The sequence below is a fragment of the Lontra canadensis genome, unplaced genomic scaffold (genome assembly GCF_010015895.1).
Source record: "Lontra canadensis isolate GAN:19392208 unplaced genomic scaffold, GSC_riverotter_1.0 scaffold111, whole genome shotgun sequence".
Lineage (NCBI taxonomy): Eukaryota > Metazoa > Chordata > Mammalia > Carnivora > Mustelidae > Lontra > Lontra canadensis.
In genome coordinates this window covers 184737-208510 of record NW_022631105.1, presented here as the reverse complement: position 1 = coordinate 208510, position 23774 = coordinate 184737, and the positions used below count along the sequence as shown (strand labels likewise).

Here is a 23774-nt window from a genome sequence, read left to right as displayed (position 1 = left end):
AGACATGCTCTGTTTCTTTTGTCATCCTGGGAAAAGAACAGATTATATTTTCCTACTTAATTTTGTTTCTAAAATAAAAACATCTATCTCTAAGACGTACTGAACGGACACTCCCAGAGACCCCAAAGGAAAGGTCAGCACAGAAGCTAAACAAGACCAGCTGAAAATCAAAACTGAGTTCGAAGAGCAACTGAGAGCTGTCCTGTCCCTGCCGCGGGTGCGGGCGGGCTCAGGGACCAGGACAGGTGCTGCTTGCATGGGACGACATGGCTTTGTCCTTTGTGGTCTGATGTGGAATCCCATCTCTAGGTCTGGCCTTCTGTGTAGCTTCCTTGAATCGACTGGGCAGAGAAAAGGATGCCTTGGGTTGTATGTAGCCTAGGGCACGGTCAGAAGGATCTGTGCACAGATTTCCCCAGAACACTTACTGGTGCCGGCACTAAATGTCTTTCCAGTACTAACTGTATTTACTCTCCTTAGAAATGATGATCATTATTTCCACTTTATAGATGAGGACACTGAGGCCCAGAGCAGTGAGGTCACATCCCCCCGGCCTGCAGCTGGTGTGTCAGCCCAGCACAGGGCCCCTGGCCACCAATGATGCTGCATGTCCCACTGCCAGGCACACCCCTGGCTGTCGTCAGGTCACCGGCCCAGGGTTGCACAGCTCCAGGTGGCTGTGATTCCAGCTGTCTGTCTGAGTATGGTGCCCCCACTGGCTGGACCAACCACCCCGTGCTGAGCCAGTTCTACTTGATAATAAGTTGTGGGCGTTTTCTTTGTAAGTTCTGGACAGAAATTTATAGAATCTTTACGTTCTTTTATCGAGTCTCCAGGTCCTCATTAATTAGCCGGATGACTGTGGTGTGTACTTGATCTCTGATCTCTTTCCCACTGAACGGACATGATGAAAACCATCATGTAATCATTCGGCCAATAAACCATGAATTATTATTATTCAGTACGAGGCCTGGCCTTAGATGCCAGCAGGAAACCTGTGGTCTGATGAGGAACAAAGAGTCAAGCATGAAATACAGAGAATGAGTGGTCGAGGAGAAAAAGTCAGATTACGAAACAGGAAAGCGGGCAGAGGGCTTCCGTGAGCCCTAGAGGGTGTCCGTGCTGAAAACAGGGGAGGGGCTCGACTGGAGCCACTGTCACCTGCCTGGGAGAAGACACGGCCACCCCAGCCACAAGCACAGTCCCGCACCCACAGGGGTGAACTCGGGCCTTCGCTGAGTGCACAGAGGCACGTCCTCCCCGACTCTGGGTTTCCAGGCCACGGGTGGTTGTGAGGGCAGCTGGGCTCTGGGACCCACACACATACTCACTTGTACTGTGACGGGTCAGTGCCACCGACACCTGGGGACGTCAGCTTCTGTAGTAAAATCCGTATGATGCTAACAAAAAGGACAAAGTTGACCTGCACAAAGAGAGACCACAGGTGTGTGTGAGCTCCCTGTGGGGAGGTGGGTGTGGCCAGGTTGTCTGCCACTCAGCCCCGCAGAACCGGCTCTCCTCCCCTCTGCCCCGCCCAGCTGGTGGTGGCGGCTGCAGCGGACTGGGTCTCCCGACAGCATCCCGTATCTCAGGATCCTGGCTGCAGGGGCGTCAGTCCTGAGAGGGGAGGGGGACAACGTGACTCAGCTCCAGATCAGTGCAGGGCTGGCCCTGACTCCCTGCAGGGTTCCTTCCTGCCCCCCCTCTGGAGAGCTTGCCTCTCTCTCCCCACTCTCTCCCCCTTCACTGAGCCTTCCTCCTGGAGGGGGACTGAGTCCAGGGCAGACAGAAGGAGCTGGGCCACCGTGTCTCTCATGAGGCCAAGTGGGACGAGGCTATTCTTATGTAGGCTTCTTCTCTGCCCAAGCGCGCAACCCAATGGATAGCTCACGTTTCCATACAGAAATTACTTACTATAATAGATATCAAAATTGGTGTTCGTATAACCCACCAGGGAACACTGTGGTCATTGGTATCCCAGCAACTAGAGAAAAGAAAGAAGGAAAATCACGTCACCTCCGATTCATGCACAAAGCAAGGGCAGGAGGGTCCACGCACTGCCTTTGGACGTGCCCCTTATGCAGGGCTGGCCAAACCAGGCTGGCCCTCCAGCCACACGGGCCTCTGGGCCTGGTATGTTCCGAGGCCCCTCTGCGGGACGGCGCATGCAGGACCGGGACGGGCAGGTGGCTGCTGTGAGAGCAGAGCTGCTCCACACTTACAGACCTGGCTGCAATCCGTCCCTGGCCAGTGACCTCACTCTTCCTGACGCAGAAGTCTGCTAATGGAGACGTGAAGCCAGAGCAGAACTCCCGGAGGCAGGACAACGGGGAGACCAAGCCCCACGGAAGGCCCCTAACTAGGGAGCTGGGGGATCTCATGCTCACTCTGGCCAGCATCCGACAAACGGGAGTTTTTCTCCTGAAAATTAATTTCTTCTCCCCTCCTGAACGGTTTGTGTTTGTGTCTTGAATGAAGGTTTAAAATGTCTTTGGAGTAACTGAGGCAGGCACAGCTAGGAATGTCTGTCCAGCAATGTTTTCACTCCGGTTTCCAGCGTAAGGGCTGTCTCCAGTAGCAAGCTGGGGGAGGGTGCTTGCAATGTCTCCATCGTTCCCTCCGTTACCCCCACCCCCAGTGGGGCTCTGCAGCCCCTCGCAGCAAGGGCAGAGATCAGCCCTCGCCTCACAATCCTCGCTGGTTTTGGCAATAGGATGTGGAGCGCTTGGAACCTGCAGGACAGAAGGGAGCCTGCCAGCTGGTGCTGTCCCAGCCCCGCCAGCCCTCGGCCAACCCAGGAGGTGCCCAGTGTGTGAGCAAGCCAGGCAGCGGCCAGAAGAAGACCACGTGAGTCTGTCCAAGCTGCCAGGGCACAGGAACACACCCTAGAAGCTGCAATTATGTAAGCCGCTGAGTTTTAGGGTGGTTTGTTACCACTAGTAGAGAACTGGTAGACCCGGAGAGCCCTTCATGAGGCACAACATTCATGGTGGGAGCCTGGTGACTGATTCTGGGGCCCTGATCCTGGTGCCTGAGTCTGGGGCCCTGATCCTGGTGCCTGAGTCTGGGGCCCTGATCCTGGTGCCTGAGTCTGGGGCCCTGATCCTGGTGCCTGTGTCTGGGGCCCTGACCCAGCTGTACACTGGGTTGATTAAAAACAGAAAACAGAACTTCAGACCCTGCTCGGTTGCGTTTTAGAGAACTATCTCAGAGAGCTGCACTCCTGCTGGCCATTTTAACCTCGTCTTCAGCGGTCACCTCTCCACACTTGGCCCCAGGCAGACAGTGCGTGCGTTCTGCTCGGTTCCTGTTTGTGAACACTGCTTCCTCTGCCTAAGGTGCTGCTCCCGCCTCTGCCTGGCTCATCCCAGTCCCAGCTCTGCTGCAGTCCCTGGTCAATGCCCATCCCTCACACGGATCTTCTCCAAGTACGGTTGCCCCAGCGAACCGTCATGAGGTCCGAGGGCTTCTTGTACACGGGGTTCTCAAACACTGCCTGTGTAGCTCTTCGCTCGGCGGCAGCCACAAATGCAAAACCTCCTTCCACCCAGAAAGCGAGCTTCTTTCTAGTTTCCGAAGCTTAACGATGCCGGCAACTGGGCCAGGACCGGTCCATCTCATTTTACGGGCAGAGGCTGAACAGAGCACTCACCCTGTGTCTTCTAAGGAGAGCCTGGCTGCCGTCCATGCAGCTATGCAGACGGTGGGGATGCCTGCCATAAACCAAAGTCACCTGGTTATCCACAAGCCCACGCGGGCTAACAGGGACCGCCCACAGGGACAGAGGTGTGCACCCTCATCCACCAGGGGCAGCAAGAATGAGGGCTCTCTGATGGAAGGGTCAAGTGGAAATGCTTCATAAACGCACAGACGCTTATGCTCATTACAAAGCAGTGATGATACACGTGGGTTTGCAACCTGCAGCCCCACCGGCCGGCAAAGCTTTGCTGTGCATCCTAAGTGTTGCTGCTGGAGTGTGGGAGCAGTGACGGCAAGGGTGCCCTCACCGTGCGCCTGGGGGGACCACTGCTTATGCCCCTTCCAATTCTGGCCAGTGAAGGTCCTGCTAACTGGTGGGTTGCCAGGACCTCCTGTGAGAAGGGCTCCCTGCCCTTCTCCTCCACGGCACTTCTTTCTGACTTTCCAGCACAGGCTATGCCCCAGGAAGTTTATAGCAGTTTTAAACTAGGTTCCCGGTTCCTAGAAATATGAGGGTGCTGCCTCCAGGAAACTAGTCGTGCTAGGAAGACTCTTCCTAATCTAACCAGAAGGGCATCCTATGGGGAAGCAAAGGGTTTTTCTGAGCTAAAAGGTCTGCATTTCTAGGTGAGAGCAGTGGAAATCAGGCACCTGGAGCGTTGGTAGGTGGCTGCTGGGGCGTCGGGCATGCACGGGGGAAACAGTCCTTACCCCATCCAATCAGGAGGTAGGCCACGAAACGCCGGCTAGGGGAGAATATGGCCACCAGAAGGGTGTGGAGGTACAGTCCCTCCACCAGGAGCCAGTAGAAGTTCGCCATGATGCAGTACTGGAAAAACACCAGGCTCAGCTTGCAGCCGACCTGGAATATCAGGGACAGAGACAGAGAGCACGGACCCCATCGGACACAACAGTTCACGGAGGGCGGAGGAGCTCTAGGACGGAAGGCGCGCGTGCGTCTGTGGAAGGACCCGAGGGTACCGAACAGTGGTGTCGGGCACTGTGCTCGCGCGAGGCCCTCGGCAGCCACAGCCCTGGGGCAGAACTCACTGGAGGATAAACACAGGCGGAAGGAGACGCACACGGCCACTCAGACAGCAGTGGGCTGTGGGGTCGCGGCGGTTAGCCTGCCCGCCTGCCCTCCCCCTGCCGCTGCACGTCCATGTCCTCATCCTCTGCCCACCCCCTCGCCCTCCTCTGTTTGTCCTTGTCACCCACTCAGCAAGAGGCAGAACAACAAAGGGCAGAATGAGAGAGTCCCTCAAGCACGCTATGTTCCCAGCATCTTGAGAGTTCTTCCTGGGAGGAACCAGGTGGTCTGTGAGACCAACCCCGCAGACCTTCGTAGAGTCCCACAGCTGTTTCAGCCTCTTGAAAAAACATGAAATTGAGGATTTTAATCAGCAAGTTTGAGAACGTGTGCTGAAGAACAGGACTTCATTTCTCTCCTGCAGCTTTGCTGCCCCCCGACACGACATACGTGTATGTACAAACTACATACGTGTACAGGCAGACGTTCACGCACACACCCTCGCGGAGAGAGGCAACTTTACGTACGTGGGTGTCTCTTCATATGGACACGTGAGCGTGCCTGCGGACACACTTCCACACGAGGAGGAGTCCTGTCCGTCTGCACAGGCGCGCACCTTGTATGTGGTGTCTGTACTGATACACAGACCCCACGGACACGCGTAGGCACGCTGCACACACGTGTGTATGCACATGTGCTTTTATACACGCGTGTGTGGATATACCGACGTGCATGTCTGGGGTGCTGGTGCTGACGGGAAAGTCACGGCAGCCCTTCCAAGCTGGTGCCCGGGGCCGCCAGGAGCTTCCACCAGGCGACCTGTGGCACGAGCCCCCTGCCTCCCGCGCTCACCGCCCTCCCACCCCGACCTCGTCCCAGCTCTCTCTGTCCTCAGTGCAGCAAGCCCCACTGTCTATGGGGCTGCAGCTACCAGTTCCTGCTTCCTGAGGCTGAGTGCCCAAGGCCCGAGGGGCCGGGAGCGGGGCTGGCACGTAGGTCCCCCCGCACGTCGTGCCCCCGCACCCTAAGTGGAGAGACGCATTAACGACGCACTTTTGGAACAGGAAAACCAGCCGCGGTGAGCCTGGGACTCACTGAGGGCCGCTCACCGGGACGCGGGTGAGTGCTCGGGGTGTGGGGGGAGGTGCTCGGAGCCCACGGACCCTGGGACGCCAGGGAAGCCGCGGCAGGCACACAGCCCACAGCTGTTCTGACTTTCGGGAGAGCCTCGCAGTCACCTGCATCGCAACTGTAGAGCACAGAGCCTTTCGAGGCAGCCTGCACGGCGGCGTCCCTCGGACAGAAGCCAGAACATGCGCAGAGACTCGTGTTGTGGGAAGTTGTGGTGCCTGTCATCGGTGCGGCGGTTCCACATGTGACATCAGAGCCATGTGCTGGGCCACGGCCGCCACCATGGACACCCCACCTTACCCCTCCCGGGGGCTCAGGCTCATGGGGAGCACCTCGGAAAGCCCGAAGCTAGGTTTCTCAGAGTCCCCATCGACCACACATGTCGTTCGTTCTGGTCTCAGTGAGAATTAGCTGCCGGGGCTGCAGCCCCCCCCCCCCCCCCGGGGCAGCCAGGAGGAGACACACTGAGCCCAGGGCTCAGCGCTGTGTTCAGGGTACGTGGGGAGAGTGGGCCCGTGGGAGGGGAAGCCTCCTCTTGGAAGGAAATAGACTTTGCCGCGTGCTCGGCTCCTCCAAATATCTTGAGAAACAGACCCTTCGACCTACTTGGGGGAGATGCCCCCAGGGTTCTGCTTGTGAGAATAATGTTGGTTTGGTACCCAGCCGAGAACCAAAATGTCCAAAAAATGCAACTGCAAGAAAAGAGGTTTTCTCTGGTCCTCATGCTGAGGTCTGCCTGTATCTCTGACTAACTTACTCCAAACCTTGCCTTCTCTGGCGACAAGAAGAGGGAAGACCCAGTCCCCTCCTTTCCTCCTTCCTTGTCTCCTGCCTTCTGTCCCCCACCCTTCCTTCCTCTGTTGGTGGACGTCTTGGTGACATCCTGATGGAGGGGTGCAGCCCTCTGGGGACCCCTCTGGGAACTGGGCAGGGGGACTCTGCACCTGCTCCCTGCTTCTCACACCTCAGTCCTTAGCCCTAAATCCTTGGACAAGTTCAGTGCCAGGGTGTGTGGGACACGTGCTGTCTGCACGCTGACCGCAGCCACATCCAGCCTAGGAGCCCTGCGTCCTCCCGCACAAATGGGCCAGAGGCTCTTCTGAATCACAGGGCCTCCCCAGCAGCGTCCAGCCTGGCACTGGAAGGCTGTCAAGAAGTAGGGAGGTGAAGCCCCAACCCCAGGTGGGCAGGGGGGTCAGTGACCTTCAGCATAGGGGCTGGTGGTGCCGGGTGGCCGTGGCGGGGTTCTCGTTCCCTTGGGCTGCTGTCACTCCCCCACCCCTCAGGGAGGAGCCCGCTAGGTCTCGTCTGTGTGGCTGGGAACACAGGCTGGGTTGGATGGCCCATTAGGCTCACCAGGCCCTTAATAAGAAGCTCAGGAAGGGGGGCTCCTTTGAGCAGAGATTTGAGATCCCTGGAGAAGGGAAAGGAGGCTTCTCAACAAAAGAAGAACCCAGAGTGGCACTGGGGCTCACGCTTGTTGCTCACGTCAGAGACTCCATTGTGGGGCAAGAACCCCAGGGGCTCTGACTCCCACGTGGGGCTGGGGGTCTGCCGGGTGGAGGGTCTTGTGTTACTTTTATTACGACAAACTCTGCTGATTGACTCAGTCCGAGTATGTAATGAGCAGATTGTCCCCAGAAATCTGTTTACCAGCAGGCCTGCGAAACACTGGTGTTCTGCGGTGGTCTAGAAGGCTTTCCCATCTGAAAACTGAATTAACTCAAGTCTGTTCCTTCCCGGGCAACAGCACCAGCAGACAGATCCAGCTGCCTGGAGCCCGAGAGGACAGTGGCCAGCGTCCCGGCTCCTCGTGCAGAGAGGGCTGCCCGGGAAGCTGTGGTCACACCGACCGCCAGATGGCCCGGAGCCCGGGTGCTTGCCAGAGGTCCCGAGGCAGCCCTAGGAAGGACTTGGATGGACCCCCGTATCAGAGGGGCGCGGTCAGCGTGCCGCCCAGCCCAGCACCGCAGGCCCACGCTCAGCACCAGCGCAGCCTGGGCGGGAGCCTGGCATAGGAGTGCACAGCCGTAGAAGTAACTAGCATGTTCCTCCTCATGGCAGACAGCTGGGCCCAGCGTGGTTACAGACAGGCCACGGGGCTCCCAGTGGGGATGTGGGGGGCTTATGCCCCCCATGGGAACTTTCCCTCCAGCAGTCCACGGGTGCTTCTCTTTCTCGCATCTGGGAGATGCGGGGTGAAGACACTGGCACTGTGCCTCTCCACCCACGTCGGGTTTTCCAGCCCAGAGCTGCCGCCGTGGATCCCATGGGGGTGGCGCCCTCGTGTTTTCCCGGCTCTGCTTGGGGGTGAGCGCTCGCGGCCCACGACCTCCCAGCCCAGGAAGGTGCCTGGGACACATCTCAGTCTCACCTGCCAACCTGGGCCTGCTCTGAGCCCCAGCCCCTCGGGCAGCCCCTATGCTGCCTCAGCCTGACCCTTGCTGTTAGCCCCGAGCACGAGCTGTGAGACTTCATCCCAGTGTCAGGTGGGGAGAGACAAAGGGCCCGGGTGGCAAGGACGGAGGTCTGTGGGGCTGTAGTTCACACCGGCCACCATCCCCTCAGTGCGAGGACCCTGGTCCCAGTGGCAGCCTTACCCAGGAGGACGGCTGGTCGGGGCAGTGCCCTGTGCCCGAGCTGGAGTACAGCACACCGTCCTTGACCAACACGGAGACGGCTCGGAGGATGAAGGAGACAAATAGGTTCAGGTGGATATAGTTCCGGGTGCAGTGCAGCTTCCTGTGGTGGAGACGGGCAGGGGTGAGGGGTGAGGGAAGGGATGGGGTGAGGTGGGGTGGGGGAGGGGGAGGCAAGGGTGAGGGGTGAGGGAAGGGAAGGGGTGAGGTGGGGTGGGGTGGAGGGAGCAATGAACACTTTAATAATCAGATTTAATCTTAAGGCTTCTTCCATTTTTATGGAAGTTACTATTCTTTACTGTATGTTTAGGATGTTTTCAGTTTTGTATTATGGTAACTATTTCTGTAGGTAAAACTTGTTCCTTTATTTCCATCTCCTGAGGCTGGAGTCCCGGAACAGGATTTCAGAGTAAGAGTGTAAGCAAACAGGGCTGCGACGGCCTGTGCCTACTTCACAGATGTGAAGAGAACATCTTTGCAGCAAATTTCCTGCAAGACCCTTGTCAAATGACCTGCCTTTGAACTTCACTTCATGTGGTATCTTGCTTCTCTAAAAAGTGCTCAGAACATCTTGTTTCTAATTCCCTTGTTCCACTTAAATTCTGCTCTGCAGAAAACCTAACTGATATTTGTTTTGACTTTGACTTTTGATTCAGAGCCGTCAGGAGATGACGCCCAAAGCGTAGGAGCATTTCCCCCACTTGCTGGATGGCGAGGGCAGGCTCACGTGCTTCTGTATTTTCAAAGGATTTGCGCAATGGCTGGGTACTCAGTAGCAGCAGTTGAACTGAATTCTTATCCAAAGCCGGTATTGTCCCTTTATATAAGAAATGCGGACTATGTAAACAGAAATGTAAGTATTAGCATCGTGTTTTGGTGTTGCACGTGGGATTCTCCAAGGGAGTTTTCCGGGTGTAACAGAGAGAGAGTTGGCTTGGAGACAGTGAATCTCTTTCCTCCTCTGATGGGCCTACCTGGCTTGAACCTACAATTTCTGGTCTCAGACAGCAGAATTGCTCATTTCTGATACTTACCGGAAGAGGCAAAGAATGAGGCTTCCGGTGGTAAGGGAAATCAGAGAGACACTGTAGCCCAGCGTGTAAATGGATTTCACCAGAACGTAGAACGTCATCTGTGAAGAGGCACGGAGAGATGCTGGCGGTCAGCCTGGGCCGGAGTGATGCCGCCTGACGCGGGGCCCTCACTGCCCGGCCCGGGGCACGCCAGACAGCACCAGCCCACCTCCACTCTGAACCCAAACACTTTATTCACCTCTTTAAATGCCCACCTATTTCCTTAAAATTCATTCTGAGTGACTTTTTGTGGAGCAGGGAGGGGGTGATCTGAGGGTCCCCCACTTTGCCGTCTGATCACACATCACAAATCTGAGAGAAATTGCCGATGTCAAGTTCATTATGGGGGGGCTCTTTAAAAATAAGCTGAAATTGTTCTAAAAAATATTTTTTAAGATAAGCTGATACCAGACAGGGGTTGGGGGGGTGCCTCCCATGAGAGAGTCCCAGAAACCACAGGGGGCTGGTTTTGCAAGTATGTCCTGACCTACCCAGGTTTATGCTGCACTGGCCCAGGAGTGTGGACCCAGTGGACGTTCCGCACTGGCCCTGATTTCTCCATAGCCCTGTTCACACCAGCTTAGTATAAACCCTACAGAGGGGATGGTGCCCTCTAGGGAGGCACCGAGCTGATCCCCTGCCCTGGGGTCAGCGAGCAGACCCAGGTCCAGGCCGAGGCAGGAGGGACAGGTCTGCTCCTGGAGCTTCGTGGGGCACCCGCGGGCCACTACCCTGCAGGCTGGTCTGCACACCCCGTCCAGCCCCAGTGTTGTTCTTTACACCAAGGTGATGCCCTTGGAGGAGAGTTTCTGTCTCCTTGTTACCCTTATTATTGAAGACTCAATATGGGTAATGACGTGTTTCAGAAGTAGACCGCAAAGTTTGGAAAAAATGAGTTTCTTGTTAATATTTAATGAGAAAATGAAATTGGTATAGCCTCTCAAAGACCCAGATGGGGAACCCGGCCCGCAGGAGGGCGTGCCCTTTCTAATCTTCCTCCTGGAAAGCAAAGGCGGGTAAGAAGATTTTCCCCGTCACTTCCATGGTCAGACATTTGGTCCAGCTCTCCGCTCCAGCAGCCCGCCGCCCCACACCTGCGCGGCTCACCCCAGCTCTTCCAGATGCTCCAGCTGCTGCCCCGGGAACCAGCCGCCCCTGCGGGCTGCACCGGTGCTCAGCAATGTGCCTGCGATTCTTTACTTTCCTGAAATCTCAGCTGTGCATTTTCAAGCAACACGGTTACACTTGATTTAGCATTTTCGAGTGATTTGTGCTAGGAATTGTTTTACCTCCAATTTCTTACAGGAGATTTTTATTTCTTGCTGAACACAGTTGGCATTGCCATTAATTTAATTCACCCCTCTCAGCACATGTACCGGGCATGTACTGGGAACCAGACACTGGGCAAGGTGCCTTGGGAACAGGGAGAGTAAGAGAAGGTCCCACCCACGAGGAGCTCGCAGGCACATTTTCACCCCTGGACTGACTACCCCAGGACACAACGCGTGAACTGGAAATTGAGAGAGGTAGGAATTAAGACGCTTTTTTTGTGTCCACTTTAAAAAAAAAGAATATCCACATTTTAATCTGTATTACTTTGCTTAACGTGGCTTAGATATCACATTTCTCATGTGCTCAGTCACTGAGAAGGTTTGGTCTGGTTATTTGCAAATTGCCTTCTGTTAAGGGCTTCTCGCCCGAGCACAGTCCGGGACAAGCTCGAGGCCTCAGAGGCGCGTAGCTCCAGGGAGTCTCACCAGAACAGAATGCGGGACAGCCCCAGGGCTGAGCAACCCAGAACCAAGGCTAACGGCCACAGGCGACGCGCTGTGTGCAACAGGCAGGACACTTCTCCCAGCCAACTTCTAAGAGAACGAGGCGAATCACAAGGACACAGTCTGGGGCTCTGCTCGAGGACACGGACGAACAACTTCTGGGGTTTCTGTGCACAGCCGACCTGTGTCGCTGCCGGTGGGGACAGAACTGAAGAGTAAGGATTCATGTTTAGAACATGGGCCCTAGAACTGTGTGGAAATGTCCATCTTTGATGCAACTTTAAATTGATTTTCATTAGGGGGCGCCTGGGTGGCTCAGTGGGTGAAGCCTCTACCTTGGGCTCAGGTCACGATCCCGGGGTCCTGGGATCGAGCCCTGCATCAAGCTCCCTGATCAGGTGAGAGTCTGCTTCTCCCTCTTCTCTGCCTGCCGCTCTGCCTACTTGTGCTCTCTCTCTAGCTAATAAATAAAATCTTTAAAAAATAAATTCATGGGCACCTGGGTGGCTCAGTTGGTTGAGCGACTGCCTTTGGCTCAGGTCATGATCCCGGACTTCCAGGATCGAGTCCTGCATCGGGCTCCCAGCCCCACAGGGAGTCTGCTTCTCCCGCCGACCTTCTCCTCTCTCATGCTCTCTCACTTGTTCTCTTTCAAATAAATAAATAAAATCTTTAAAAAATAAATTCATTTTCATTAGAAGTGGCTTCTGAAACTGCACGGAGGGTCTACACGGGGTGTCTGGGTCTAGGCTCCAGGGTCTTCCCAGCCTCTGATTCCCAGTCCGGCTTCCTGCCTTGGTTCCCCCACCTGCAGAGACGCGTGCTCTGGTCCATGTGGGGTCTCGATGCTGTGCTGTGTACCAGTGGTTCTCCCAGTGCAACCCCCAGAGTGGCAGTGACATCATCCCTCAGGAACGTGTCCAAAAGCAAACGCCCAGAGGCCATCAACCCCTGTCTGCCCCAGAACCAGAGCCTGCGGTGATTCCGATGTGGCTCCTCTCCGAACCTCGGGACTACACCACAGGCAGGGTTAACATGTACACATGACCCTTCTGGCACCCGCTTAAAACCCTCTGCAGGACCCCTCTGTTTGTGGGCAGAGCCGTGGGCCACACCGAGGTGGCTGGAGACCCCTCCTCATGCCTGAGGCCCCTCTAACAAGACTGCTGCCTCCACCTGCTCCGTCACTGCTGCTGGCGGTCTCCGAGGTCCCGCCCTTCCTCTGCCCAGCACGCAGCACTCTAATCAGGGGCCCCTCCTCGGGGAGCCGCCCTCCCAGCCTCTGTCCTGCCCTCGCCAGGTCACACGGCGGTGGTTGGAGCCCCGTGAGCACAGGCACCCGTCCTGCCCCCTTCGCCCACCCCCGGCGGGCCGCTGGGAACCAGAGATCGCGGAAGTTTACGGTTTCAGCTCTCCCCCAACCATGTCGTCGGATCTTCAGACCGAGGTGAACCCTGAGGCTAGGGTGACGACCTCTGCCCGGCAGGAAGGAGAGCCGCAGCTCACGGGCAGTGGGTACGGGGCACGTGGGTACTGAGCGGGTTGTGGTCACATCCACGTGCCGGACGGATCTGGGTTCGCACCCCTGGGCTGTGTCGCGGCTCTGTCCTTGGCACATAAGAGGGGAAAGGCAGCAGCGACCCCACTCCCTTTTTGGTAAGGACTCTCACTTCAGCTCCTCCCGGAAGCTGACGGCACACGGCCCTGCCCTCCAGGGCTTCCCCGAGGCTTCTCACAGGAGCGTCTGGGGCGGTGTCAGGGCGGACGGAGAAGTCGTTGAACACAGCAGGCAGCTGGGTGGGAAGGACTCAGCGTGGGGACCCCAGGGCGGAGGATGAGGCCGGCTTCTCCTTGCCTGGCGGACACAGACTTCCTCCAGAACAAGGCTCTGTCCCTCGGGGGCTCTGACCTGCCTCTTGCCCCTCTTCCCAATTTTCCTAAGAACACAGAGGGCTCAGGCCCGCTCAGCTGCGGCTATGCCCTCCGCAGGCCTCCGTTCACAGGGCACTGGCAGGAACCCGAGGGGGCCTCTGCTTCTGTGTAGGGACAAAATGGTGTTGCTCCAGGAGAACAGCCTCTAGATTATTAAGTCCCCGCCATCCCCAGACAAGGGTGAGACCTGAAAGCCCAGTCAGCTGGTGGATCTAGCCACTGTGGGCCCATAGAGAGGGTTCTTTTCTTCGCTGACGGATGTAATGGGTTTCCTCTCTCAGCCGCAAGCATGGTGTGGGACAGAGGAGCCCAGCCTAGCGTGGAGCGCGAGCCGGGGCTCAGGGGACCCGTGAGGGCCGCGACCGCGTCCAAGGTGGCTGTGCCAGGAAGCTGGGGGAGCTGAGGGCGCAGGGCCTGGGCTGCCACCCCGGGAGCCAGGTGGTCGGGGACAAGGGGGCTGCTCCGTTTAAAGAGATCTCAGGGGAAGGGGGCCTGGATGTTGGATGCGTCAGGAACCTGGGATTTCATTTTCCATCACCAGCAAACATTCGCTTTGTGTGTCACGCGATATCTTTAATGCGGTCTTCTTTCCCCCATGGACAGTCCCTGCGAAGCACGGCCTCGGCAGGGCCGGGGGGAGAATCTGGGAGGGGCAGCCTGGCCGCTGGAGGCCTTCGCTCCCAGGCAATGCTGGCGTGATGCTTCCCTGCACGGAAATGGCTGTCAGTACCGTTCGGGTCCTGAGAGCCACAGCGCATGTGACCCGATGGCCGAGTTCCACACCCTTGAGCAGGAGGACCACCCTGGGTCCCCTGCAGATACACAGCCACGTGTCGTGATCACACGTCGAGGCTGATTTCCTTGGAAAAGTCTCTCACCACCATGATTGCAAATCAGGAAGGAAGACAAAGAAGTCCAGGAAACCTCCCCTTCTCAACACTTCAGTACTTCTGAGGAGCCAGCGAGGGTGGACGGGCAGGCAGTGGGGACCCTCCACCCTGAGTCACTTCGGGCTGGGCCAGCAAACTCCTGCCCAGCTTTTGCTTGGCAGTCCTGCCTGGGAGGGGGCGATGTCCGAGATGGCGGCCAGGCTGGTCCTTCCCTGCCAGCCCATTCCGGGGACCTGCTTCCTGAGCCGCCCAGCAAGTGTGTGGACAAAGTGATGTCCTCTTCTCACTGTCCACGAATGCAGGTTTGTGCGGGTGTTGCCAGCAGACAGAGCTCCTCTCAGGGACGCGGAGGTCCCAGCCAGTGTCGCCCAAACAGTGAGTCATAACTAGGGTGACCATGGACTACGGTTGTCCCAGGCCTGGCTTGCATCTGGCGTCCGGAGCCCTCATTACTAGCTCCTCCTTTCTCCCTCAAGAGGCCAGGGTTGGCGGACATACAATACAGTCACCCTATTACAACCCGTTCGTAGGGTATGCAACCAATTTGAAGAAGAGTAGCCTGGAGAATGCGGTTCTGTGAGATGTTTGTGCTGGCCTGCAGTGTGTGCTGGGTTTCCAGCTGTGCACTTTGCCCGAAGGCGCTGAGACTGCTGGCCAGACCAGAGACCTCTGACTCACCCCAGCACAGTCTCAGAAGCTTTCTGGTGAAAGCTGCGCCGCCTGTCACCTCTCCCCTCAGCAAACTGAAGACACGGGAGCTCAGCGGCGTTCTCTCCTGAACCTACGGGTTTCCCCGTTGGGAAAACAATGGTTTCTCCCAGAACCCTCGCAGAATGATTTACCTGCTCGTCAGCAAGTACCTTTGCATCAGGGCAGAGAAAACACCACAGACACGCAGACCCTTCTTCTTAGGACGGGTCCCACTTGAACTGGAAGGCGCAGTTCCCGTGCTCAGGGCACAAGAAGTCCTGTTGGGTGAACAGCATCTGAACACCACTGGGAAACGAGCGAGGGAGGGCTAGCCTGCGTGTCTCGCTCCGAATTCAGACTAAGGGCTGAGCAGGGGCAGGAGGACGTGGGCGGTGGGAGCTGCCGGAGGAGTGCTCGGCGGGGAGGAGAAGCCTGAGGCTCCAGGATAGAGGGGAGGGAGTGGGGGCGGCCGGCTAGGTGGAGCAGGGGCATTGGGCCCCCCGAGAGACAAGACCCCCACTGGTGACACTGGCTCTGCCCCTTCCCGACTCCAGGGCTCACATAGTCCGACCCCCCGGGGGGCAGCCAGCAAGGCTTAAGGGCTGTGCTTGCTTCACGCTGCAGGACACGCTAGAGTGTGAGGGCCAGTCCAGGGGACGTGACCTGGGAGCGTGGTTTCTGGGGCTGCGGCAGGATTTCAGGATCCTGGGGACCGGCAGCCCTCTGTCAGATGACAAGGACGTGCCTGTTCTCGCCATAAAAAGTGGTAACCTGAGGCTTTCTTTGTTTTATTGATTTGTTTATGACTTATTTATTTGTTTGGGGGGGAGGGGCACAGGGAGAGAGGGAGAAAATCCCAAGCAGACTCTCACTGACTTGAAGTCATGACCCGAAGATCACAACCTGAGCCAAAACTAAGGGTCAGGGGCCTAACCTCGGTGCCCCAAGGCTTTCTTTGAAACAAACGTGTTAGAGATCACTAGAAACCACCCCTGATTTATGGGGAATGAGGTCCCAGAATCCATTTATTCCCCTAGTGCATGGCAAGACATCAAAGCCCCACTCCCAAGACGTGCACCCCGTCTCGAGGTTCAGGGCAAAGCTCACAAGCACCTGTTGTAAAACGTTGCAAGTGGAGGTTTTCTTCTTGATATTTCCTGGGAAAGTGTCTTCTGAGCCCCACCTTGTCCACTAAAGCCGTTCTGCTCAGGGGACTGTGGCGATACTCAAAACCTTGCTGGAGGGCTCCCCACTTAATAAACCGTGACACGAAATCCATTCAGTTCTCCCAAGAACCTTGGGACGGAAGCAAGTTCCCATTAACAGATGAGGGACATGAACTCCAGGAGGGGAGAAGCACGTTTAAGGACATGGGGCCCTGAAGCTGCTGGCCGGAACCCACGGTGTCATCCCCCCACGAGGGCCACGGTTACTCTTTTGTTCTGATTTTTTCTTTAAGAGGAATTAGTGCTGCTGTAAGTGGCACGGAAGTTGCCACTTCATGCTGGTAACGAACGAATCAAATTGAAAACCAACCACTTTTCTTGGATCAGCAAGAGAGGGGAGGACACAGGACCAGCGGCTGCCCCACAGCTGGGGGACCGATGGGCTGTCTCGGACGTCCCTGCTCGCCAGGGCAGAGTCATGAGACTGACGACGGCTTCCACTGCGGCAATCGAGACAGCCTGGCGCCGGCGGGCGCGGCGAGTGGGTCGGGGGAGAACGGAGCCCAGGCAGAGAGCCATGTAAGAACCTCCCTGGCATTTGACAAAGGAGCAGAAGCAATCCAGTCACGTGCCACCAGGACCCATGGCATCGTGCGCCACCAGGACGGGAGGCTCAGAGCTCACAGTGGCACCGGAATTAATGCGGAACGGGTCAGAGGTTCTCCCGCGAAACACGAACCTAGGAAACCGCTGTTGGACGTCTGAGGGGAGAACGAGACCACCCTGGCTGTGGCAGCAGAGACACGGTCCGAGAAGGGAGCAGCTAATATGCGGATGCATTAAAGCCAGACTCCCACTCTGCGATCAGCCATGCCCGAGAGCGGGAAGACGCGCGCAGGCTGGCGACGCCCCGATGAAGGACGGGCGCCCAAAACACACGAAGAACTCTCAAAACCCCACCGGAAAAAGAGAAACAACCCCATTAAAAAAAAACCCCATTTTGGAAAAACTAGAGCCCCGACCAGAGAACGCGTACAGATGGTCAGTAAGTCATGGAGACACACCCCCCACGAAGCACGGAGCGCGGTGCCCGGGGACCTGGGCTTGTGCTCCTGGGATCGATGCCGCACACAGGACGGCGGGTGCCCCCGGCTCAGGCCTACATTCCGTGAACACACAAGACGGGGGTTCACTCCCTTCCGCGTCTGCTTCTCCCGGCCAGAAATGGTAACAACCGTGCTACATCCCACGGCTTGTCGGGGATTAAATGAGACTGTCCACACAGGGCTTCGTAAATGCCCTTAGTAAGTGATTTATGTTACTTGGCCTGATTTTATAATGCAAACCATTGTTATAATGAGAGAGGTTTTAAAGATTATTAATCCAACGATCCAAGTCCTCCTTATTGAGGTGAGGAAACACTTCTCAAGCCTCCTCTGTCCATGGGCTGCATTCACAGAAAAGTTCAGAACAGGCTGGAGAAGGGTCTTCTCTTTCCCGTCCAGTCCAGATTGGCCCTGCAGGGGAGAGGCAGGGTCCCGCAGCCAGAGCCTCCCAGTGGCTGCTTCTGAGCGGTAAATCAGGGTCTTTTCTAGTCGTGGATGCACTTGCAGAGTCATGAGGAAACAGGCATGGGTCCTGCCTGTAGCCGTCAGAGATATCTGGGCATTTGGGACACATGTTGCCTCCACGGTGGAGCTGGGCTCCACGGGTCAGCGTGCACAAGAAGGCACCGCAGAGAGCTCAGTGCTAATGATCTAGGAGCTGAGGTGTGTGTATGCGCATATGTGTGCATGGGCGTGTGTGCATGCGTGCACGTGTGTGACTGTGCGTGTGCACACATGTGCACCCACGCACATGTGTGTGCATGGGTGTGTGCATGTGTGCACATGCGTGTGTGTGTGTGTGCATGCATGCCTGCGGCCAGCACCCCACGCCCTCCTCTCCTCTGGGAGGGCACCAGCTCCCCTGAGGAAGGAGCAGACCCCTGGAAGATGCCCCTTGAGAGCTCAGATGCCCCGTGGAGGGGAGGGTGACGTCCAAGACTGTCCCAGACTCCTGCTCTGAATAAACGCTGCTTTCCCAGAGAACCTTGGCTTTGCTATTTCACTCCGAGCCCGTGGGGATAACGGCGACGTGACTTTGCAGCTTCTCCCTGTGCGGCTGCAGGGTGACATCTGAAGTAGAGGCTCGCCGGGCCTCTCTTGAGTCGCTACACAGAGTGTTCCTTCGTTGGTGTGGAGGGCTCAGAGGAGAGGAATGACTTTCTTTTAAAACCCAAATATGACATTTCTGAGGTAAAGAGCCATAGTTACGGAGCATTTTATCCCCCTGACACCCAAGTGTCATTGTCAGAAACGTCAGAGTAAGCCCAGCTGACGCCCGTTTCCAAAATCAGGCTGTTTACTGTATTCTTGAGAAACACATGCCATACAAGAGAAAGACTGAGGAATGTTCCAGATTGGAAACCGCTCACGCGTCACGACGAGATTGTGCCGGGACCCTGCCAGCACTGGGGCCCAGATGGCAGATGGGTAACAGCAAAAACGGCACATTTCCCAAACGGGGTCACAGTGCTGAGGTTAGAGAGTACCCTCACTTTTATCATGTTTTAGGAGCGACAGGGAGCACGCCCAGCCGGTGGTTGGTGGCAGCCCACACACTCGCCGGTTCACGGGCAGCACCGCAGCCGTGGCGAGACTCTGCCTGGAGAATCGGGGATGTGTGCGGGGCCCCCGCACCCTCCGTGCATGAACGGCACCACACGGACGCAGTGGGACAGTCGGGTTTCCTCACCTCTTGACAAAGCCCTGAGTTAAAAGGCAAACGTAACCGAGAAATGATCTGACAAACCTGGCTACTTTTAAAAGGTTTTTCTTTTTGGACTAAAATTAGATTTTATTTGAGTACAAAAGTAATATATTCTTACTTCTGAGAAAGTCATAAATATAACAAAGAGACTTAAAACGGAGAACAGAGCTCTTAGGAGGACCTCCTGGACCCGAGGAGCTTCTGTCCTTCGTCAGCGGCTCTCGTGGCTCTCAGGCCACGTCCAGCCGCAGGCCCCGCAAAGCACACCCAGGTGACGGTCCGTCAGCAGCGGCTCTGTCGAAACCTCATCTTCCTCTTGAAGGCTCTGACAGAGCTCGCTCGCACCCAGTGAAGCAACTGCTGCCGGACCCCATCCTCTGTCCACTATTGCAGTTCGCCCCCAAACGCGAGCATCGAGGGGAGAAACAGTCAGACTGCTCAGTGAGGAGCTGGTTGTTCCCCCACGGCCAGGGGACCCTCCCTCCTGCTCCTGCCTGCGGCCCTGCAGACTGCCGGCTGCCGCATCCGTCTGTCCGGGCAAGGCTGCTCACGGACGAGCCCAGGGGAAGCGGGGGGCCAGGAGGTCAGACCCTTCTCGAGAGCACTGTTCCGGGCTGAGACCCGTCTGCTGTCATTCGACCCGCTGCCAGCGCCCCAGCCTGCCGCCCCGAGTCCGGCCCCATACACCCAGGTCTGTGGATACAGCCAGTCCTCGCCAGACGGAGGCCTTGTGCTCCCCAGAGCAGGGCCCTGGGCTCACGGCAGAGCCTTCCCTCTCCTGGGAGACTGCACGGGTCTCCCTCCCCATGACAGTTTTTCTTTATATTTCCTTCTTAACTTCTCATCCACATTCTTCTTTGGCCTTGGAAAGACTCATTCCTTTATTCAGCAAGTATTACACATCATTGTCTCAGGTTCAGTTAAAAGTAGCGTGAAAATAGCCTATAATGGTGCCTGTCTCGTGACTCTTCTGAACCCGTCCCTGGTCGGATTTCTGCCCAGACCCGAGTCAGCCAGTTCACATGAGCTCAGGCCCTGTCACTGTGGGCTGCAGCTCGGGGTCCCGCCGCTGCTTCCAGCTTTCTGACCCAGGCTTCCGGACGATGTTGCCCGCTCTGGGTCCTCGCTGGATCTCCGAGCCCAGTGTCGCCAGCACCTGCCTGGCGGCCTGGCTCCCCAGGTCCCCTGAGCAGTCCACCTGTGCGGGACTCACGCACCCCTGAAAGCCACAGTGGGGAGCTCGCTCCTGCCGTGCGACAGGAAGCAGAGCAGACGCAGCTGCCGGAGCTGGGTCAGAAGCTGGATTAAACGGGCACCTGTAAGGGGAGCCAGCACGGGCCAGAGCGGCCCAGATCTCAGGTTAGTTGGCGTAGCTGTGGGCACGCACGTTGCCATACCCAGGGCTCTCCTCCTGGCCCTGCGTCTCCCAGGAGCTGCTCAGCACGTCCCTGAGCGACAAGCCCCCCGCGCCGCCCCCCTCCCACCCACCACCAAGCAGTGGGATAGCAGCACACTCCCTCGTGAGGGCTGAGTGAAACGGTGCGCCACAGACACCCAGCCCTGGGGTCTCTGTTGTCAGATTGGGGAGCCCCGGGAGGCCACACCAGCGGTTAGGCAGCAAGAGTTACTGGTGTGTCTGGAAGCTGAGAGGAGAGAGCAAAAATATTTTTAGGAATATGGCATAATATGGAAGAAATGTATCCGCTTGATGCATGGGGAGGCTGACATGCCAGACAGCTCTGTCGGCTAAATTTAGCTGAAGCGCTCTTTCTTTAAGAACCGTGTTAGCAAATATACAATATAGGAGACACATGGAGGGTTCTGCCTTGCGTGTCCGTGGCACACAGGATGCCAGGATGTCATCAGGGGGGCTGTCCCTTGGAAGGGCAGGGCGTGCGCCGGAGGGGAGAGTCATGCATGCTGACCAGCACAGAGCCGAGGGGGCAGGGGCTGCTCTGGGTCCTTCTATGTTTGTTTGGAAGACTCCTGCTACTCAGGAGAGAGGAGGCACTTCCGACCCCATGGACACTTGTGGTTGTTGAATTTCTAGGTGTTTCCATGTTTCACCAGCTCTCAGCATCCCTGGAGATGGGATGGGAAACTGAGGCAGGGAGCCTGGCCTGAGGGAGTGTCCTGGGCTGGAGCCTCAGGACAGGCCGGGACACTCAGGAGAAACGCCAAGAGACTGCCGTGGTTGGGGAGCCCCAGGGCAGAGGGTTGGGCCTGTAGGGATGGACGACCAGGCTGGTAACTCCAGGTGGAGGACCCTCACTGGCAGTCCCCCCTGAGGCGGAGGGCAGGACCCTAGGACAGCTTCTTCAGCCCAGGAGACCCCCAGCTCCCGTGAGCAGGGATCCTGCAGACCCCCAGGAAGGGGGAGGCTTGGGAAAGGACAGAGGGCAGCTCCTGGCATGACCCCTGTGGGCCCCCGGGAGTGCTCCTCAAATCCCCTTACTGGGAGGAAGCACTTCGTGCAAAGATTCGAAAATCAAAGGCCTGAGAGGAAACGGCTCCTGAAGGTGGTTTTGGGGGGAAAGGGCCAGAGACAAGGAAGCCTGGACACGGAAACCAGGATCTGGTGACAGAGAGAGGCTGAGCCAAGCCTGGCGGGCTTCATGGTCTCACCGTGGCTTGTGAGGCTGAGGCCAGCCAAGCCCCCCGGGACTCGCGGGCTGCCTTGCTTCGGGGTGAGAAGCAGCTTCTGCAGGGGTTCCCGCAATCCTCTGAGCGGCCCTCCGAGGGCTTCGGATCCTGTCTCCCTTCACGGGCCTCCCCGTTCCTGACTTTATCTTTCGATTCCTTCACCACATGGAGCCAAGCCTGTGGCTTTTGTGGAGCCTAATTTTTTTCCTGAATTTAATTAATTCAGAAACCAGTGAAGTTTGCACACACAACACCCAGAGCACAGTCTGGCTGTGTGACAGCAGGAAATCCAATTAAAATCATAAAACCGGGAGGCTGGTGAGCCGCTGATGAGATGAGGAATGACATCGGAAGCAGAGTGTGCCGGGCTCACGGCCAGGGCCACCCTCCCCTCGGCCGCCCGAGGAGACCCAGCTGGTGCCCCAGCCCCGCCGGCCCCGGCACGACCACCACGCCCCGTGGTTCTCGTCCTCCGCAGGATTCCTTAAACAAGCAAGTATTCAGAGTGTGCGAACGGCGGAAACCGCTGTCAGGAAGGAACGTTACTCGCTTTGGTTTTGTGCCATCATTGTCATCGCGTCCCCATGTTAAAATATTTTGATTTTCTCACCCATTAGTAGGGAATATGCATTCATGATATTTGTAGAATCTCTGAAATGTTTAATCGAGAAGAAAAATGGCTCCTCAGACTGGACGGAAAAGCAGGAGAAGCAGCGACACGTGCTTCACGCAGGTGGGGCCCGGCCGCACCCTTCTGGGGGCGGGAATCCTCGTCCGCCGGTTTTCCTGGGAAGGCCTCTGACGGCGGAGCCTGGCGGGTCACGTGTGCCCATGTGGCCTCGGACGCCAGCTCTCAGCCCCTGCCCACGATCACACTGGGCTTGTGATAACGGGACGGACTCATAGCGCCGGATTCCCTAGACACGACCGAATGAGCACGGGCCCACCCTCCTCAGACCTTCAGACCCACCGGCCTGAAAAAGTGCTGCTGGGAGGACTGGGATGTTCTGCATCCACCTGCCAGGGGTCCGGGACGCCGGCAGAGAGAGGAAAGAGAGTTGTGTCAGAGTAACCCCCGACTCCTAGCCAGAGGTCCAAGGACGTCCTCGTCCCCGGGGCCTGTCCTCTTGCCCCTGAAACGGTCTGACAGCATCCATTAGGGTCACCTGGGAGCGGGTGTCAAGTGGCAGCTGCCCTGAAGCCACTCCTGGAGCCCTGGTCATTGTGAGGAAGGGCAACCCCATTCCTGGTCATAATGCAGGGACCGCAGGGCAGGGCCTGTGAACTCGTCCTGCTCCAGAACAGTCCTGAGGCTGGGGGTTGACTCTGTACCCGTTCAAGACTTGTTCTCAGAGAGCCAACAGGATGGTCTCCTGGTTTGGTCCCACGCAACAGCTGAAAGCAGTTTGGGACTAGTGTAGAACCTGAAATCCCCAGGCGTCTTCCTATGAAAACGTGCTGGGAATCCCGTTTCGATGTGAACAGGTCACTGACTTTGGGCTACACCCTGGAGGCTCCGCAGGCATGATCAAGGCACTGCCCTCCGTCTTCCAGCTCAGCGTCTGCCTGGCCCCAGCGCTGTCCGCCACCTCGTGCTCCCTGCCCCACGGGTGACCCATGAGCTGACATCCCACTGGGGCTTCTTGCAGAATCCAGTCAGTACGAGAAGAAGGACGTGAACTCTCACTCTGCTGTGTAGGACGCCCGTGACCGGTGTGCCACGCCCGACGTGGGGTGATTCCCCGACCAGCAGGCTGAGGCTCAGAGCTGGAGATGGGAGTCCAGAGCCGGTGAGAAGGCAGAGGAGCTGAGAGGGCGCGTTGTGGCCTTAGATGCTGAGTATGTGTCCTTTGAGCGATGCCCGGGAGCTGCCCTGCGTCTAGGCCTCCCTGGTCACAAGCCCGGCCGAGGGTGTGAACCACCCCTTGTGTCCTCATGTCCGGCACACAGCCCCCGGACAGCAGGGGCACGCGGGACCCATGGTGGCTGCCTGCCGGCCGGAGAGCAAAGGCTCCAACAAAAGCTTCACCAGAGGCTCAGCTGGGTAGATCTGACCCAGACACGTCTGTGATTGCACGACAGAAACCGAGCCGGGCCCTGACCATGTCGTGTCACAACCGAAGCTCAGTGTTTCCATCTGTAAGGTGGGTGGTCACCAAGACGGAAGACCAGGGTGGGGGTCGTGAGTGATGTTAGTCAAACTGTAGACTCTCAGCTCTAAGGGAGTAATAAGGTCCGTGTCTCACCAAAATAAATAAATAAATAAATAAATAAATAAATAAATAAATAAATAAA

At 57.1% G+C, this 23774-nt stretch overlaps 1 protein-coding gene across 1 annotated transcript in view; it reads right to left on the bottom strand.

Annotated features, from left to right (window-relative positions):
* Positions 1–23774, bottom strand: part of VIPR2 (vasoactive intestinal peptide receptor 2) — a 53359-nt gene that overhangs the window by 3596 nt on the left and 25989 nt on the right. Inside the window, exons 5-10 of the mRNA XM_032840241.1 lie at positions 9534–9631; positions 8461–8602; positions 4411–4561; positions 3653–3713; positions 1915–1984; positions 1332–1423 (exon numbers count right to left, since the gene is read on the bottom strand). Coding sequence (XP_032696132.1) covers positions 1332–1423; positions 1915–1984; positions 3653–3713; positions 4411–4561; positions 8461–8602; positions 9534–9631 — 614 coding nt within the window. The remainder of the gene's footprint in view (positions 1–1331; positions 1424–1914; positions 1985–3652; positions 3714–4410; positions 4562–8460; positions 8603–9533; positions 9632–23774) is intronic.